The 20,395-nt window shown below is 37.2% G+C and overlaps 1 protein-coding gene across 1 annotated transcript; it reads left to right on the forward strand.

The window, feature by feature from the left end:
• Positions 1 to 1,764: 1,764 nt before the first annotated feature.
• LOC125226231 (histidine-rich glycoprotein-like) lies at positions 1,765 to 6,047 on the forward strand. Its single transcript, XM_048130150.1, has 5 exons — positions 1,765 to 1,788; positions 2,902 to 3,144; positions 4,494 to 4,604; positions 4,843 to 4,901; positions 5,922 to 6,047. Exons 1-5 carry the CDS (start codon positions 1,777 to 1,779, stop codon positions 5,992 to 5,994), a joined length of 498 nt encoding a protein of 165 aa, XP_047986107.1. The 5' UTR covers positions 1,765 to 1,776; the 3' UTR covers positions 5,995 to 6,047.
• The last annotated feature ends 14,348 nt before the right edge of the window (positions 6,048 to 20,395 follow it).

Here is a 20,395-nt window from a genome sequence, read left to right on the forward strand (position 1 = left end):
ATGGAGCAGTAATGGTACTGGCCAATATCGGTCGTTTGCCGGTCATTTAAAAGTAAAAAGAGTTATCGTCTGACGAACCTATGGTTGGCATCTTTACGTTTGAATTTGAATATGACATTTTTCTAATGCCACGCTGTATTGACGTTAAACTTTCGTGAGACATATTCAAATATTTAATGAATCTACGGTTCTCAGTGCTCGGAGTTTAGCCGTCGCGTGAACTCCTATATGTCTGAAGAGGGAAAACATGTCGCAGCAGCCACACTGTATGCTTATAAAAACCTATATGTAATACGGCAATTGGTTTGTTACTACGTTTGATTCAAGACTTTCGTCCTTAAATACCTGTGTGGGTTACCTAAGCGGATCTACGCCGTTTAAGTATCTACTCGATCGATATAATCGCATTCCAAGACGAGGAATTTCCGAAACATAATAACACGTTACGATAAAGATATATCGACACTGTCGCGATTAACTACATCGTAACATGCAGGGATCCTTGGCAACAAAGCGTTTAGGAACGCCTTGTATGTGGGCATTGATTCTTGAGGAGTGTTTAATGTTTTCTTATTATAAATTGATTATTAAAATATGACTGTGTGTATAATTGTATATATGTGCTAAAAGTCGGTAAAAATCACGCTTCAACTGAAACCCTGCCTGTACGTACCGATCGACTTATAACGAAATAATGTATGGTGGAATTGTCGCTCTGACACATAAATGTAGGTCTAGAAAAAAAGTCGGCAATGGCTTATGTCTAACTTTTAATGATAACTGCTATAAATAAACATGCTTAACTTTTAAAAAATGTTTACATATATTGTGATATTACGGTTAACCACCAAAAAATTCCAGAAAATTACTAATTTTCTCGAGAACGATCCCTCTGACTAGCAAAAAAATAGTGCACCACCTCAAATATTTTGTTTCCTTTAGTTTACATTCTTTGATTCAAATTACATGTTTGGGGAATTTTGTGAGGTTTTACTGCCGGTCTATAATCAATTATTATATTTCTTTAATAGTATTTGTCTTAAAATCCCGGGAAATCCCGGTTCCATATTTTGCCCAAAATCCCGTAAAACAGTACCGGTACTGCAATATTTCTACTTGTGTTTGAGTTACTTGTAACTTGATAAAACGAAACGCCGCGAAAGGTAGTCTAGCGTCGCGCCAATACGCATAGAGCGATAGATATAGATATCTACAAGCGTTTCGTTTCGTGAGCGTTTGTACCATTCGGCTACGTACCCAGAAATGTATATGTTATTTCTACTCAGTAATCGTAAGTATCTAAAAATAAAAAAATATAGCTGAAAAATGTTTTCATACAATGTCATAATTTTTTGAATGTGTTTTGGTTTGTTAAGATCAATCGAGGACTGACAACGGACAAAAATTGTTGTAAATTTTATCCATCTTAAAAAAAATCTTAATTCAGATCAAAATAATAAAAATTCTTCAAACTCTTGGTACAACTTTTAATGTAGAAATGCCCACAGTCCACTGTATCTGATGGCGATATACTACAAAAATGACTTAATTGCGTCCTTCACAACAGTGCAATGTGTAGGTGCATACCTATGCACTACACAAAACCGATATTACGATAGGGCCGTTAGCAAACCCTGTGAAATTGATCAATAGGTTTTTTGCTCTAATAATTCCCACAATTAAAGTCTCCTATATAAGCTAATGAACTAACGCATTCTATGTGCACTATTGTCTTATATTCATTAGACATAGCATACAGTATCCGCGTACGCCAAGATGTTGTCTCGCGTAAGTTGATTTAGAAAAGTTCAAGTGTTAAGTGATTAATAATACCTACAAATTAAATAAACATAATACAGTGATTCTGGAGACCGTAGCCTATTTGACCACGGTGACAATCGTATTCGTTGCATTGCCTTTCCAGGACATTGCATGTCTAACAAATTAGTGCACAAAATTTATCACCGAAAAATGTCAATGTCACCGTATCTACAAGGATCAACCCTATGCATTCAGTCAAGTAGAAGCTTATTGATTCGTACCAAGGTGCCGATTTTTTAATTGCGAGCCTTGGATTACAATTTTTTTATTTTAATATTATGATAAAAATAAAAAAAATGGAAACTGGCGAAAACGCTATTTTACGATATGTTATGCGTTGTGCGGAAATATAATTATTAGGGCCTTACATGACACAAATCCTTTTTCCGAAGCTGAGCTGACAGATAATATATCCATAACAAGTTCATATCAACTTCCAGCCCGATTAGAAATAACATTCTATTTTATGATTACGACAGCTTGTTTGTTCGGAAAAATGATTCAGCTGTCAAAATGACAGGCCATATCGATTACACTTTTAAATCTAATAGAATTTCTGCTACAATGCATATGCATACAGACGATAGAGGCGTGACGTAGGTACTAGAAGATAGGCTTATGCTCAACAGTGGGCGACAGTGTACTGATAAGATAATGACGAATAAGTAATCAAAAATCTTTTTACCACACCAACTGGTAAAGGCTCTCTTTACTATTCGAAAATAGATAGCAAAATTGCATTTTATCCACAAGAGTGCACAGTAATTTCAATACAAATTTTCACTTGATGTCTTAAGCTGGCTGGTAGATTTTACCTACAAATGATGGTTTTGAATCATAAATATTGAATAAATTGATTGATTTGATGTTTTATAGTCAGTATTTTGTTCGTATTGCTGTGGTGTAAACTTTTGTGTTTCACTCGATGGCAATGTTTGTTTAACCTTGTGCCTTGTCCTTTGTGCCTTGAAACCTTCGCAACGCTCAAGATTCCACTTTCACTTGCTCGGGTGTCAATATTGTCACGTGCGGTTAAACAACAACTTTGCCCCCTTGTAAAACAAATAACTTCTGTTCCAGGTACTAACCGCTTGCGTACTGGTGACAGCCTGCCAGGCCATCTTCCCGTTCCACCACCATCACCACCACCACCCAGCGATCTCCCACCAGGAACTTCAGAAGCACGACGGGCCGCACCACCCCGTGCACATCCCCATTCACCACCACATCCCCATCCACCACCACGTGCCGCTGCTGCACCACCACGTGCCCCACGTGCCCCACGTGCCGATCCACCACCACATTCCGCATCATGACCATTATGTAAGTAAAACTAGGATGCTAGTTTTCGTGCCAAGTGCACTGCCAACTCGGTGCAAACAGAGCGAAAAAGTCGTTCGACGTTGTTCGCATTGGCCGTCGACAGTTTTTTCGCGTTTCATGCGTCATAAATCTGTTTTACTATATGCTTTTTCTGATTCCACATCGATATTAATACGGAGAGATTTATAAGGCTGGATACATTAAATTTCTACTAAAAAAACTTTCAAGAACTCTTTCACCCTAATCATTTATGTAAATACTAGCTTTTGCCCGCGGATTCGCACGCGTTAAATTCGAAAATTGACAAACATCCACCCTCTCCCCCAATTTTAGGAAAGTGGGAGGTTAGACAAAGAAAAAAGGAGCCTATGTCAATCTCCATCTTTCAACTATCTCCACTTAAAAAATCGCGTCGCTCCGTTTTGCCGTGAAAGACGGACAAACAAACAGGTACACACTTTCCCATTTATAATATTAGGATGGATGGCGACAATCTGATATTAGATAGGCGCCTACTTTAATCAAATAAATCCACTTTGCTTAGTAATTACGTTGTAAAACAATATCCAACAAGTAAGTATTTTAATCAATCGTGATATCTCGTGTTCACTGCAGTTAATCAAATTAGTGCCTTTCAATAAATCATTTTACTAACAATCAATTAGTTCTAATCCAAAATCTTAGAAAGATTTATTGGGTCTTTATTATTCAAAAACTGACTTACTTCACAATATTTCCTATTAACAAACAACTAGGCTAACATAGTTAGTTTAGTTTAGGTATAAATGATATACATTAAATTAAGATTGCGGTATTATTAATCTTTCAACTTCCCGCCAATTTCAACAAGTTAGCTAACCGATCCAGACTAATCGTACCAGTCTAGTGATTATTTATTTGACGGTATTGAGACAGTACCTAAGTAAGAGTGTCATAACACACCTTTAAAAGGAAAGTATGATATAGTATGGGTAAGTACTAGTAGTGACTCTGAACAATTACCTTTCTGAAACAACAAACAAGTAACGATCGTTGAAAAGAAACAGTTTGAATTGTAGTCATATAGGTATTATGCCTCATGGCTTAGGGGATTTATACATTTTTATCGTAATATCTAGAATATGCAAATGTAAATTATTAAATTAGTGATAATTGCGTAGCCCGTGTCGGCCATGTCGCTACACACCATCTTAATGGCGTAAGAAACTGTAGTCCGAAAATTTCTGCGTGCATTTTTTTATCCGCTCAACCAAAGAAGTGGAAAATGTTCCTGAATTTAAAAATTTGAAGTAATTTTCTTTCATTCAAGGACAAGAATCCATCAAATATAGCAAATTGTTTATCCCCAGGCGTTCCCTGAGTACAAATTCGAGTACGCCGTGCACGACCACCACACGGGCGACGTGAAATCTCAGCACGAGCATCGCCACGGAGACCTGGTGAAGGGTGGCTATGAGCTGGTGGAGCCTGACGGCGCCTCAGGAAGGTCGAGTACAAGGCTGACGACCACACCGGGTAGGTTACTTTGAAAGATAGAAGCTATTTCAGCACCTCCCTACTTTGTTGACTAAATCATATGGATATTAGCTACATGCCGGAGGTCAAGAGACTAGGTTTGACTAGGGTCGCATGAGAGACGGGGGCGTGAAGTCTCAGCACGAGCATCGCCACCGAGACCTGAAGAAGGGTGGGTACGAGCTGGTTGAGCCTGACGGCAGGCTCAGGAAGGTCGAGTACAAGGCTGACGACCACACCGGGTAGGTTACTTTGAAAGATAGCTCCTCCTGACTATGTTGACCAAATGATATGGATAGCTACATACCGGAAGTCGGGAGACTATGTTTGACTAGGGTCGCATGAGAGCACGGGGGCGTGAAGTAGATGGACGAGCACCGCAGCGACGGTGAAGGGTGGGTACGAGCTGTTGGGGCCCGAGTGCAGGCTCAGGAAGGTCGATTACCACACCGGGTAGGTACCACTTAGAAAAGAGGAAGAAAAGTTTCAACTCCAGTCTTTAGCTGTCTTAACTTCTAATATTTTATTGATCAATCTATGTACCTGCTGGAGGTCGGCAGACTATGTTTTTGACTAGGGATGCATGGTAATGTGAAGTGGCTGAGCCAGAACCGCCAAAGTCGGGCGGAGTCCGACGGCTCGCTCAGGAAGATCGAATACAAGGCTGTTGACCACCACCGACCGACCGATTCATGTGAGGTAGGATACGTGAGGTACCTTTTTCCACGACGTTTCAACCAGGTTGCACTGGCTGTGGTCGCGAAAGGTAGCATAATGGTAATTTATCTCGTTCAACTGTAGTGACTTTACAGGGCCAGTTGCATCAACCACATTTGACAGACACATCATCGTCACGCAGCAGACGTCTGTGGAACTTCCATAGAATAAAATTTAACGAACGCTTTAAAGGTGACAGAAGGTTTGCTGTAACCGGCCCTAAGTATGTGTACAAAACAGGCGAATTCAAAGTGTTGACTACATACCTATCTAGCAAGTTAATTTCCGATATGCCAGTCGAAATCAATCATTAATAAAATGATTGATTAGATCATTACATATAATTTTAGTGAATACCTACTGTTTATCAAAACTATCTTCCGTTTGCCATTAATCATATTTAATGCCTTATGCTTCTTTTTTCCTATTTCAACAGAACATTAACTCTATGCTGGAACAATACTATTTAGTCCCTGAATAAAATTCTGAAGTAGGTACCTATGTCACAGACAAATTTGATAACGATACTGACTACTTTTTTTCAGTTTCAACGCCATCGTCCATCACTCATCGCCTCATCATCACGTTCATTTCGGCCATCATCATCATCATATCTAATCTATGGAAACTAAACAGGACCGATCAATGCACTTATAAGACTGACTCCTGTCAATACACGGTAATGCTAGCTTTAAGAATAATAAAAACTGTTGTATTTAGCGCTAAAATTGTGTTTTAATTCTATCTACTTACACAGCTGACCATTATTTTAGTAATTAAAGCATAAACGAATGATCATGAGTTAATGCTCATATCTAAATATAAACATGAAGGCTCATATCTAAATATAAATATGGGATTACAGCGCGCAAAAGTTTTTCACAGAAACCAAAGGTTGAGGGTCACTAATAAGCTAGTTTCCTATAAGTACTTAAAATAAAATATTTTGTGCAGTGCACGAAATAAAGCACCACATAATTAGTAGAAAAATGTGTACAGTGGTTTTGTTTAAACAAAATTTCTAATTAATAAGTCACAGAGAAAGATATAAAGTAAATGAATTGACCGTGACGTCACTCTTCAGTATTTCATAGTAATTCCATATTAGAAAATCGTTTTGACAGTTCTTAAAAAGAAGCTGATATGATAGTAGGAAACTAGCCTATTACCGAAGTGCTGGCGACTTTTCGCACAATGTATCAGCATTGCGATTGAGATACAGCGCTGCGAGGAAGTGTCGATTCTTGGTAAATTTCCTCGGGGGCCTCCAGACTGGAGGTTCCGACAGCCTAAACATATCTATTTACTAACAACTGGAGCCTCCAGTCAGGGCCGGATTAAGGGTAAAGCGAGTGGAGCGGCCGCTCTAGGCACCACATGGTAAAGGGGCGCCAAAATCGAGAATGTGGAAAAATCTATACAAAAAAATTATACAAGGCGTGGGCGCGCACATATCACAAAATAGCGAGAGGAGTCGGGAATTAATCCAGCTATTGCAAATCTAGATTTGTAATTCAGATTAAGTGGAAAGTTGTACCACATTGCCAACATATACCAACATTCATAAGGGCGCTGTTGCTAGGGTGCCGTAAAAGGAGGATTCTAGCCCTTGACGAACCACATTGTTATCCAAATGCAAAAATCGTCCCCTTACTGCAAATACCGACTATGTGCAAAAAAGTGATTTTGAGATAATGCGATTTTAATGTTTGAAGGTACGATTTCATATGAAAACATGAAAAAAATTACTATTTGTATACAGCATTCTACAGCCCGTATTGTGTTGTTTAATACTTAATCGTAAACAATATCCAGGCTTGATTTGATTGCCGATAAAACTACGATTTAAAAAAAATAGTAGCAAACTTAGTTGGTTTTTCCTGTAGAAATAAAAATTTGTATATTTCTCTTATTAATACATATAAAGCAGTGTTTCCCTTTGATTAAGCTTTGCTTTTAATACACTTTACTTATGATTTGCAAAAAAAGAAAAAATATACAAAAGTTTTGAACTTATTTCAAAATATATTAAATATTCTCAATGACATAGGCGGTTTTAGTTGCAGGAAATATAGCTGCTCTAATTTTATGTTACAAAACTTCACTTATCATTGTTAATTTAACTGGTGCATTTGTAATAAAAAGTTTTTTAACATTACTAACCATTAATAATACTTTATTTATGGTTTTGAAGAGTTATTCTCAAAAAAAAAATTTTGAAAAAATCCTCTTCAACCGGTTTTAGGAGATTTTTCACAAAATACTTTAACCGATTTCAGTAAAATTTAACAAGAAGTAACGCAATAGCATTCCCTTGAAATCACAAAAAGAATTTTACAAATCGGTTAATGCGTTTTTGGGTAATAGCATAATATGCATAGGTACTTACTACATACTAGTTCACTGTCTCAGCAATCCGAAGTCCGCCATAATTTATGTTCGAAATTTCACTATCTACACTGTTACATTTAGTATAGGTAAATAGTTTTTGTACGCTCAATAACCTGAAGTAATAGTTTATTTAAAGTTTTGTAGTATTTACGCCAAAGTCACTAAAATGTAGGCGTAGATGAGGTAATAAGTAAGAAAAAGTAATGTGTAACGGTAATTACATAGGTTTCTGGGGCGATTTAAAGCAATCATGTTTGCAATATTCTTACGCCCCCAGTTACACGCAGTGTTTTTCATCACACTTGCAATAAAAAGATAAAAAAGTATTTATGGTAGTCCAAAATACAAATTTAAACACTGTTTTGGGAAAAAGTTTTTTCTTTTACTCCTGATACGCCTTCGTGCGATTGCACACTTACTGCGCAAGAGTGATAAAAAGTTATTAAACAACATCTTCATCGCTGGTGGAATTCGATACAAACACGTCCGTAACACGGCTGACAATGCTAGACTAACTAGGTATTAAGTGATTGGAAGCACTCATGGTACTATTTAGTTACGATACCTTTGTCAAAAAGTCTGCGTAAGTCCATTTTCTTGAACGCAGAGATAGCTAGTTGTTTATCGAGCTTTAGACCGAGATAGAAATATGATATGATACATTAAGAGGTTTGAGGTGGTTCTACTGAACTGGAGTTTAATTTGTGGCGTTGATTTTCTTGCCTTGTGCTACGTCCAGATCTCGATATGAACTTAAGCCTAGTGACCACTAAGCTCGCCGAGTCGAATCTCATTAATTCGCCTTCTGCATTTCTTATGAAACTACGTCCATTAGCGACGCGTCGAATCGGATTCATCGTTCATTGTAAATGTATGCAGGGCTCGATTCATGAGTGGTTTCAACCACTTAATACTGCAGTTGGTGAAGTGGTACACAGTTGTGACATCTGAAGTCTACTCGTACCGTAGGTATGCTAGTAAGTAAAGTAAAGTAAAGTTTATTCATTGTTAACTGTGTACATAAGATGGTATGATATACAGGAAATACAGTATCAACAGTGCCCATTTCGAGCGTACAATATTCTTAAAAACTACTGACTATATTAGCTTACTGGCTAACTTATAATTATTACCCGGTATATTTCAAAAAAAACTCATTTAGGTTGTAGAACATCGTATGAAAAACGAAGCTTTATTTAAGACAAACAATGGGTTATAATTATGTATAAAGAAGAGAAATATGCAAACATTTATTTCTACAGGAAAAACCAACTAAGTAGGTATTCGACTGTTTCATTAAATCGTATTTGATCGTCAACTAAATACATTCTGAATATATATACGACAAAGTAGTAAACAAAAAAATATAGGGTTTAAAATGCCATACACATAACGTAAATTTCTTCATGTTTTCATATAAAACGTGCCTTCAAACTTTCAAACCGCATTATCTCAAAATCGCCTATTTACACATAGTCGGTATTTGCAGTAATAGACCGTTATCCTTTCCTTCGTCACATCACATGCAAAACCAATTATAGTCCCTATACAACTTTTTGGTAGAATGAAATTGCTGATGTTTGTAAACAAACATCTTCTGGAAAAACATCTTAAAGACATTTGGTGTATTTAGCCTGGCTTAAAATAAAGAATTTTGTTGATAGTTTTATTTGCAAAAATCAAATATGTACACATTAAACTTTTTTGTAGAACATAAGATGGCTACTTTAACAAAATGTTTAAATGCAAAAAAACACTATACACCATTAAAAGGTTCTACTTGGCGGATAAAGCATAAAAGTTTATATTAAATATTCATATTACATTCTGGCAGTTTATAATGCAACAAATTGACCATTAAGTAACTTTATGCGGAAGCTATCTTTTGAATGCAGCGTCGTATCAATACATGGGTTTTAACATATTGTAGCCCTTGAAAACCTTATTCTATAGGTGCTAAAAACTCGATTTCGTCAAAAAGTCACTTAGTCGGTATTTGCATTAATGGGACGAAATATGAGTCTATCCGATAGTCCATAGCGGAGTTCCTCATAAAGCCAAAGGCGCAAAACGTCTCAGAGAGGCGCAATTTTGTGAGTCACAGGAGATGATGAGCGAACTTCAAAGGACTAAGATCCCGAAGGGCATTTAGTGGCAAAATACCGAAATGGGTGGGACGGTGACGATCGAGTTCGCAGTTAATGTCTTCTAATTCTTAGTAATATAAAAATAATAGTGATGGCAAATATTAGGCCTAAAAGTCGGGAAAATAGGCGCCCTGTGAAGTCAAAATAACCCAAAATATGCCAAAGACCGCAGTTCTGCAGTTGATCAAAGCTTGAACGCTCGCTGCTTCCCCGCTAGCGGGTTGAGAATTGCGTCAACAGGAAAAAAATCGAGCTCGCTTCGCTCGCGCTTACTATTTATATCAGTCCTCTTTTAGTTACTACTAGGAAAAATTCCGCGCTCGCTGCGCTCGCGTTTTCATTTCAAGTCTGCGACTGAGAAAGTTCAACTCTTGTCCCTTTCGTACTCTGTATGATGAAATCCATAAATTCTGTATTGCGTTAATCATCACACTACGGCATTACTATGGAAAAAATTTCGCTCGCTACACTCGCGGTATTTTTATCAACATCATAAGACTTCTTCCCAAGGGCGCTGAAACTCAAACTCGCTCTACCCTGATCGAGTGCACGGGCCGGCGCTGCCTCCAGTTGTTTAGGCCTTTAGTAGGTATGTGATGGGTTATGTAAGACGATAAACTACGTTGCTTGCCGTGTGAACCTTCTGCGTAGTATGAAAAAGTAAGCATGGGAAAATGGTAAACAAATGCTAACCACGAGTCTCGACGAGATATATATTATGTATCACCTTATTATGTACATGACAATGCAATATTAAATAAATGACTAAATGACTAAATGACTATATTCCTTTGTGACATTTTGTATGATTTTGTGTGACAGGTTGGTACATTTCCGACCACTTAACCCATTTGGTGTTAATCACGACAAATTTCGTTTTGCCTTTACGGCGCGTTTTTTTAGTACATAAGTATAGGCAAACAGCGGTGTATGTGTTTAAAATTAAAACAGAAAATCGGAAATTATTTCTAATAATAAGTATATCAATGTAATTACCACTATAAATAACTTAAATATATATTCTTAAGTGGGAAGAAGATAAAAAGGTTCCGTATAATAGATCAAGATAACAAATGAAAAGTCCGAGCACCGATGGCGATGATATTTTAACGACAATTATTATTTATTATTTTATTAAGAGCCCGTATTGTCCCACTGTTGGGCAAAGGCCTCCCTCATATTCCTCCACGCATCCCTATCCCCTGAAGTCTCCCACCAGTCCTCGTCAAAGGCGTCAAGCTCGTCACGCCATCTCTGGCGAGTTCTAAACAAACTAAATATTATTTTGGGAACATATTTAGGTACAAAGTGTCAAAGAATTCATCCCAGTTGAAAAATACTATAGTGTTTTTAACGCAAACGACTAAAAAGTAAGAAAGTTTGAATGCCGTATATTATTGAAAGAGCAATGTCTTGGCTCAATAACAGACAGACGACTAAATTTTTAGGCGCGTGCGCACGACACTCTTTTTCACGTCGTCCTACAATTAAACTATACATCTACATGTTTATAATAAGAAAAAAAACATAGGTACATGGATGACATACAGTCACGCTTGTATTCGCAAAAGAGGTAAGCGGAGCACATGAAACTGTTAAAAAATCCGGTAGGAAGTCCGAATTCATATAGGTTTTTACAAGGGCACATCACTCACTCCCAGAGTTGATCTAAGGCAGATAATGTATCCTTTCAAACATACTTTTATTAAAATTATCTACCCGTTTGATGTTGGCTGCGGTGTGAATTTACATGATGGTGATTTAAAGGGCATGCCTTCGCCAATGACCTTCGATTTTAATCAATTGATATTATCTCTCTTGAGTTTTTAGGAAAGTCAAAGGTAAATCCAAACACGTAGAGTTCATGTATGTAAGACCCTTCACTAAAATCTAATTTCGAAAAAAGTGTTTTTTAGACCATGTTTAAAAAAATCATAAAAAATAAATAAAAAAATATTTTTATTCAGTAACAAAAATATTGATTACAATTTCTGAGCTGGTGCCTCTTTTTAAGTACGAGTATATTAAATACTTGTGTTAAGAGAACACGCTCTTTCACAGGTTGTTTTGCTTACAGTCTAGTGTGTATGTTCATACATATACCATTATTAGAACAATCAAGACAAGAGGATTGCATGTGGAGAAAAAAATATATAAATAAAAATAAGTATTCTTTTTTTTCTTTTTTTTTTAATATGGCTCTTACGAATAGAGATAAAAGATTGGAGAACCGATGGCAGTTTGTCTTATAATTCTATCTGTAGTGCAAATTTATGAGTTTCAACTCAAAACTTGTCAAAACTTGATGAAAACCGTATGGAGCCCCTTAAAAGTCGTACCTTCAGATTGTTAAGTGTTTAGGGTAACGGCCCTAGTGAAGAAACGAATCAGTCTGGTTCTCTTAAACTGTACATACTTATAGAAATTGGAATTGAACACAGCTTCACACTGTCATTATTTTTATGTCAAGTAGAATACTACGAGCGTACAGAGAGGAAAAGTAAATATAATATAAGACCCCTGTATAGTGACGTTAAGAAATTCATGACCACTGAAATCTAGGTAGTTTGATGTGCTTTGTATACCCCTTTTGGAAATACAGGCGTGAGTTTATGTAAAAACTAGGACTTAGAAGTGCAATTTTGAATAATACCCCTCCCTCCGGCGGCCAAAATTTTTTTTTCTTATTATTGGATTGATAACTTGGTTTCAATGTATCGAATAAGCCCTAATGGGTGTTTGTTTACTGTATAGTGTTGACTCACTGGAGAATCAGTAGGCGTTCAACGTGTTAAGTACTATTATGGAATAATTGTTCTCAAATCAAGGATAAGCCGAGACGCGATGCGGCCACGCCCTAACAGTTGTACTACCATCTCAATTAACGGATTTCCAACCAACATTATACTTCCAGCACAATATCCTTAAACTGATAACTTCAGAGCTAAAAAACAGTAACATACAGACGCAGCTTCCCTTCTAGGGCGTGTAGCAGACGATTATCAATCGTACGAGCGCTCAAAAAATGAGCTCACGGAGGAAACCGTCAATTTAACATCAATAGCCAAATAGTGTATAAATAGGTAAAGAATCATCATAATCGTTATCAATTTAGTTTTACTCTCAGAGTAAGACAGAATTATGTTTTGGAAGGTAATAAATCTTAAAATAATAGTAACTTAATAAAATAAAATTTAAGTTTTGAAGATACTAGAAAGTTCCTACATTTCAAAAAGTGATATGCATCGGTGATAGTTTTAATCAACGGAAAATTTTAGTGCAAAAGTGTGATTATATATTTTGAGGAAGGACTTTTTTCATTATTTATAATAATGAATAAATGAAATAAATGAGTTTGACTTCGGTTGTTACTCTTATAACTATTTAAAAAAGAATATTAATTAGTGCAAGTGAAAAGTTGTTCGTACCGCAATTTCACAAAATACTGAAGCTCAAAACTCTCATAAAAATGCATACTTGATATTATAATAAAAACTCATATTAATTCTACTGGATATATGCACCAAAAATACGTGGAAATGATTTTACTGTGTATGTTTTAGTGTATCAAAAACACAAGAAACTATATACAATTATAATTTTCAAAATTAATAATGCTTTAATGACCTTTTGTAAAAGACATGTAGTAATAAATTAAATATAGACATATTTTTTTGTTAACGATTTTTTTCCTAGCCAGTATATGTATGTAACGACACGACTTTGTAAAAAAAATATCGGAGCCTTAAAACTTGAAAAAGGCATGGTGGAGGGTCAGATAATGCAGATATCTTTGCGCAGGCGCATGGTGTGATTGTGCTGGGCCTGGCGCTCTATGCGCAGGGCCACGCCACCTCGGAGATCAAGATCAAGCAGGAGTTCGTACAACGCGGACACCACGGGGAGCTCGGCCATATCGGGCCGTCCTCGCCAGAGCATCATGAGAAATACGTACGTAAGAGTCGCAAGTGTTACGTGTGATGTATTATGTAACTCCGTAATAAAGATCAAGCAGGAGTTCGTACAACGCGGACACCACGGGGAGCTCGGCCATATCGGGCCGTCCTCGCCAGAGCATCATGAGGAATACGTACGTAAGAGTCGCAAGTGTTACGTGTTATGTATTATGTAGCTCCGTAATAAAGATCAATCAGGAGTTCGACAACGCGGACACCACGGGGAGCTCGGCCATATCGGGCCGTCCTCGCCAGAGCATCGTGAGGAATACGTACGTAAGAGTCGCAAGTGTTACGTGTTATGTATTATGTAGCTCCGTAATAAAGATCAAGCAGGAGTTCGTACAACGCGGACACCACGGGGAGCTCGGCCATATCGGGCCATCCTCGCCAGAGCATCATGAGGAATACGAACGTAAAAGTCGCAAGTGTTACGTGTTATGTATTATGTAGCTCCGTAATAAAGGTCAAGCAGGAGTACGTACAACGCGGACACCACGGGGAGCTCGGCCATATCGGGCCGTCCTCGCCAAAGCATCATGAGGAATACGAACGTCAAAAGTAAAACTTCAAGTTCTCGTGCTTTGTACACATATTTAAAGACGACAAAATAATGTTAATTAATCGCGTTCGACCTGTGTGTAACTTACGTGTTATATATTATGTAGTTTTTGCCAGAGGGGTCATCATCACAACGGAATGGGGACTCGGGCATATCGTCCCGTCCTCGCGAGAGCATCGTGAGGTGTTCCTCGTACGTAAGAGCCGCAAGTGTTACGTGTTATCTATAACTATTGTGTCATTTTTGTAGACAAACTAGGGCTACTAATAACAAAGATCCAGCAGGAATTAATACACCACGGGGAACTAGGTCATATCGGGTCGCACTTGCTAGAGCATCATCAGGAATACGTGTCACAAAGCGTTAAGGTAAAATCACCAAAAGATGAACAGTTAAGCGAATTTCCTAACTTTGACAAAAATTTTCTATTTGATGTAACTCATTTTCAACAATTTTATGTTATATCGCATTTAATTGAGTTTAGAATAAGCTACTTTCGGGACTCGTGTTATGATTCAGTAATATTATACTTAAAAATAATTATGTCTCAAAAGGGGTCAAAATTTCCAGTAGTTGAACAATGTGTCGGGCTGCTATCTCTGAATGATTTGACCCCGATAGATGAACCAGGATAAAGCCAGAATAACGTGCCCAATATATGAACGATATAATTCCAATAGATGAACAGGCGGGGACAAAAGTAGCATTTGTGGGAAACAGTTTAACTTTGCGCCTATTGTAAATACATTGGTATTAATATAAAATGGTCTTACAATATTTAAAAACAGCAATCGTTAATTATAAAATATAGAAATATTCTGAAAATAAAGCGTTCATTTTTGCAACCACTACCTAAAACTTGAACGAATTAATTTACTTGGTTCATGTTCTGGACACAACATTAATGAATTGAACGAACTCATTTAACGCAAAATTCATTTACTGGAATCCTAAAAGAACGCAACCTATAAGATGAACCAGAAAATTTTCCTAGTTCACGTTTTAGGTACAGATCCTTTAGTTGAACAATCCCGTTTTCATTCAAATTTAAACTTAAATAAATACTTATTATATAAAAAAAGGCCTCGTTCATCTTTTGGTTAAAAAATCAACGACTAACAAACAATCAATTTGATGTAAAAATAGTTCATCTATCTATTTTATTCAATTTTACAATACCATTAAAAAAAACGAGCCTTTGTCCAAAAGTTGACCGTCGTTCATCTTTTGGCACGAACGTACAATATTGGAACCATAACTTGACCAGCAAATAACTCATAAAGTAAGCAAAAAAAATATATGCGGAAGTAAACTGCGCCAATAAAAGTAATATTCTATTTTTTTATGAATTAAAAAGCTTAAATTTTGAAGGCGTTTTCTTAATAAGAAATCTATACAAAATGCGATTTTAGCGTGAAGCGCAAACTCGACGACCGCTGACGGACGTGTGCATGGCTCATTTGTCTGGGAATTCAACTTTTAGCTTCGGCGATGAGTTGCTGCGTTTAAGAAAAATACTCCCGAGTGCGTAAAACGATTCGTGAATTAATTATTTACATCTAATGGTGCAACAAAAACGTACATGTACAACAAGAACAAAAACAGAGAACAGAACAACACAACACAACAAGTGTGCATCACGAAATGGACCCAACTCAGCATAATGCTAGCTGGAAGCCAGCGCTGGTCTTCCATAGGACCCATTTGGTGATGCCACGACAGATAACACACACAAAATACGAAAAGAGACAGAAAAATAAAAATAAATATAAAGTTTTTGTAGTCAAACTAGGGCTCTTCGTAATGAAGCTGTTGTTTTGTTAGTAGAAACCTAGGAACCCTTCGTATAAAGCTGGTCTCACATCCATCTGCATGGAGATATTTCAGAATTGAAACATTTGCAACAGAAAATTTAGCACTGTTTGCTGACAATTTAAATTGGCAGCAGAGCGAAAATACTACTCGATCATTTAATATTTACTAGAAATAACTAATGTACATTTTAATAACTAACTGATGAAATATTTTTTACAGTATTTTTCATTGCTTGATTGCCACATGTCTAAAAAATAAAACGTGAATACCTAATACCGAAAAGAGTCTAAAAACATTTGACAACGATAGCTTCTCCCTACAAAAATGAACTGCTATACGAATCCTGATTCTTCACGTCACATATAGCTAAAGAGCTACTTCATAGATCATCGCTTATTTTTTTTTTTTTTCAGAAATATCTTCAGTACACAGTCATTTAATACAACAAATTATTAGATATTTTACCTTTCAGGCTTCGGCGTATCCGTCATATGAATTCTCTTACAAGGTGAATGACCCCGACACCCATGACCACAAAGGTCAGCATGAGCACAGACATGGGGACGAAGTAAGGGGCGAGTATTGGCTCCTGCAGCCAGATGGTAAGACGCGTACTGTCAAGTACCGCTCGGACAAGCATAAAGGGTGTGTAAACTTATAAATATTTACTTTTGTATCTACCCAGAATCTACACCCATAGATTGTATGAAAGAGATCGTTTTTAGTCATAAGACTGCCTGTAGTCAGCCTCTACATTTATTCAAATGTTCTGAAATTTTTCTACTTTGGTGTGCAAATAAAGATTATTCTATTCTATCTATCGGAGTCAGGGTTCAGACGTGGAACCAGGTACTACATTAGTTTTAAATACATATTCTTACATTTGGATTTGTTTTGTGTTCAACAGATTTCAGGCTCACGTCCACTACTCAGATCATCACGGACATCGAGAGGAGCCGGAGATTCGTGCAGAGGAGCCACGTGTAGAGGAACCTCTTATAGAAATTATTAAACCAGTGATAGAAATCGTGGATGAAAAACCAGAAAGAAAGGTAGAGGAAACAGCTGCAGTGGAAAAAGCGCCTGAATCTGTAGAGGAAGTCGTCGAAGAGCGAAAAGCTGAGCCTTCATACCATGAACCACGAAAGCCAATACATATAGAGTACTACGTGAATAAAAAAATGCGAGAACAAAACGAAGAAAATGAAGTACATCGTGAGACGGAACCCGCTGAACCGGAAGAACACCACGAAAAAGAGCGTCGCAAAGAAGAATCCACCGGTGACTCTGGCGAAGATGCTCCCGCCCAAGAGGAAGAGGAACCCCGTAAACCAGTTCACATCGAAAACTACTCCAAGGTTCACTATCCTATTCACAACGAACATCATGGTCACGAGAAACCAGTTGAAAAAGAACAACGTGAAGAAGAACAAATTCGTCGTTCAGGTCATTACGGCCATGATGAACCTCGTAGGCGGGAAGAACATCCTAGTCAAGATGAACGACGCAGTCACGAAAAACATCGTGGTCGAGAAGAACAGCGCGGCCAAGAAGAACACCGCGGTCGAGAACAACACCACAGTCGAAAAGAACAAGGTCACAAAGAATACTATGGTCACAAACCGTATTATGGCCACAAAGCTAATGAAGTTAATACCTGGAACAAAAACAAAAGTCATGAAGAACATGAAAAGGACCTTCTACCCATGTTGCTGCGTCCATTTAAGACACCCCATCACGATTTTAGCCAGCATAAATATTCAGAAAAGAACAAGCCTATACGAATAGAGGAGAGGTCCGACAAAATATATGATCCTCACGTTCAACTCCAGCGTATGCATAAACCTATCATCGTCCCTGAATATTCCCATCACCCTCGATACCACCGTGACCACAGTAAGATAATGAAACGCAATAGGATCACAAAAAATGAAAGTTAAGTAAATGCGATAATAAAATTAAGTATGAATGCTAGTTTGATAAATGATAAATAAGAGAAATATAACGAATAAGGTAGTTAGCGTTCAAATGAAGCTTAGAGTCAGACCAACCATTTTGGCAAAAAGTTTGTTAGCCCACCTTTGCAAGGATTAAGTAAATGTCATGATTACACGTTTAAAATAACAACAAGGCTATCAAAATCGTTGCCAGCTTAGGTTAGTCTAACTTTGCCTACTTTTTGCACAATAAGGAATGATTGTAGAACGACAATAATGGTAATTGCAAATAAAGAAATGCTTCCTAGAAAATGATCTTTGGAATAATACGCCTACGCCTTAGAGTAGAACATATACCTATTATTAGATTTCCAAAACTATTCCAAGTCACTTTTTATCACTATAGGCTGCACGGGGCACGGGAGTTCTTAGTAAAGGCTTTATACTATGCAACTAAGCTTAATACCCGTTAAGTTTGTACATTTAGATCACGTCTCCGATTTTGATAAAAATTGGTAGGCTGATAGAGTCCATGATGCTGAGCAAGATCCACTAGGTTTTCCAAAATGTCCTATGTAGTTTGTATGAAACCTTCCTTTTTTGTTACCTGATTTCTATACATTTTCGGTAACAAAAAAGGAAAGTTTCATACAATCAACCTAGGACATTTTGGGAAACCTAGTGGATCTTGCTCAGCATCACGGACTCTATCAGCCTACCAATTTTTATCAAAATCGGAGACGTGGTCCAAATATACAAACTTAACGGGAATTGCTCAAGTACGGCAATAATTTATCTACGTATAAAAACGTAATCTTTTATAACTTTGCATATCAAGAATTATGCAAAATTAACCCTACTGTAGGAAATATATGCCTTAAAAATACCAATTTACGAAGTTTAAAGTTAAGAAATAAGAACTTCATCCCGTTTTTTTTTCTCGATACAAACGTTCATCCCCCATTTAACCTCTTGTGGGACGAAAATCGAAAAAAGTTAGTTTGCTTATATATTTATTTATTAACTTCTCATCAAATTTCAAGTTCCCTAAATTATGTACTATGAAAACATAATCGTTTATTACGACTCGGCATATACCGACCGATCGCTTTTAAGAGCGGTTTTCACTACGTCCGATGCGAATCCGTGAAAATAAGATCTGTCATAGCCGTAGAACTATTAATATTGTACTTTACGCACTGCATCCGATCTCCGTCATCCAATTTCTATCCGTTATTTTTCGGATCTAGTGCGTAAACTAAATACAAACAGTTCTACGGCTCTTACGAGTTTTATTTTCTCGGATTCAGATTGTATGGTGTACGAAACCGCTCTAACGATAAAAATTGACATGAACAATGTCCGTCGAGTCCGGTTACCACGACGAACGATGCAATTTCTACTAATGAATGAATAATGTAGGTAAAGAATCTTTCTCTCCGACCTCAGCGACGCAGACTGTCAACTTTTCGTCGTAAGGGAACTGCCACCTGTTTGCAGTCAGTTTTAGCAGGAACAGGTCCAGGAAGCTAGTAGGCACAGGCCGTTTGCATCCCTGGGGAGCTAGAAGACAGCAAGAACAACAGGTTCTGGTCATGAGTGAATTTAGTACCCATGCGACGTACACATAATAAAAATGTCTTCTTCGAAACAAACAAATCATTATACTTGACAAAAAAGTGAAATGTAAAAAATATTTTCAATGGAATATTTTTTTTTAACATACGGTTAAATAAGTGCGTCTTCACATTATCCGATCCGATATCGGATGTCGGAAGGATTTCAAAGGCAAAAATCAAAGATGGCGGCTTAAACGTATAGGATATCGGTCCTACATCCGATATCGGATCGGATAATGTGAAAACGCTAGTGCGTGTATGTAAATAAAAATATCAATCGTCTCTTGAGCGTCGTTACAACCGAACTCTACTGCATAATGTATTTGGCCAACAATTTATAACCCAGAACCCAGAACACTCACACGACTATAATTAATTATTTATTATAATCAGTCTCATTACAGTCATTAAATCAAACCAAAAAGGTTAAACTAGAACTAACTATTTATGATAGTAACTGGTCATAAAATTCAGAAGCAATCCACTGTTTACATTTGATCGATGCAATTCTGTACCTATAGACCGTGTCTTTATTGAATTCCGTTAACTGCGGCATATTAGTTAGGTCCATTATAGTAAACAAAATGGCATA

This window comes from Leguminivora glycinivorella, chromosome 5, assembly GCF_023078275.1.
Source record: "Leguminivora glycinivorella isolate SPB_JAAS2020 chromosome 5, LegGlyc_1.1, whole genome shotgun sequence".
NCBI classification, from domain to species: Eukaryota; Metazoa; Arthropoda; class Insecta; order Lepidoptera; family Tortricidae; genus Leguminivora; species Leguminivora glycinivorella.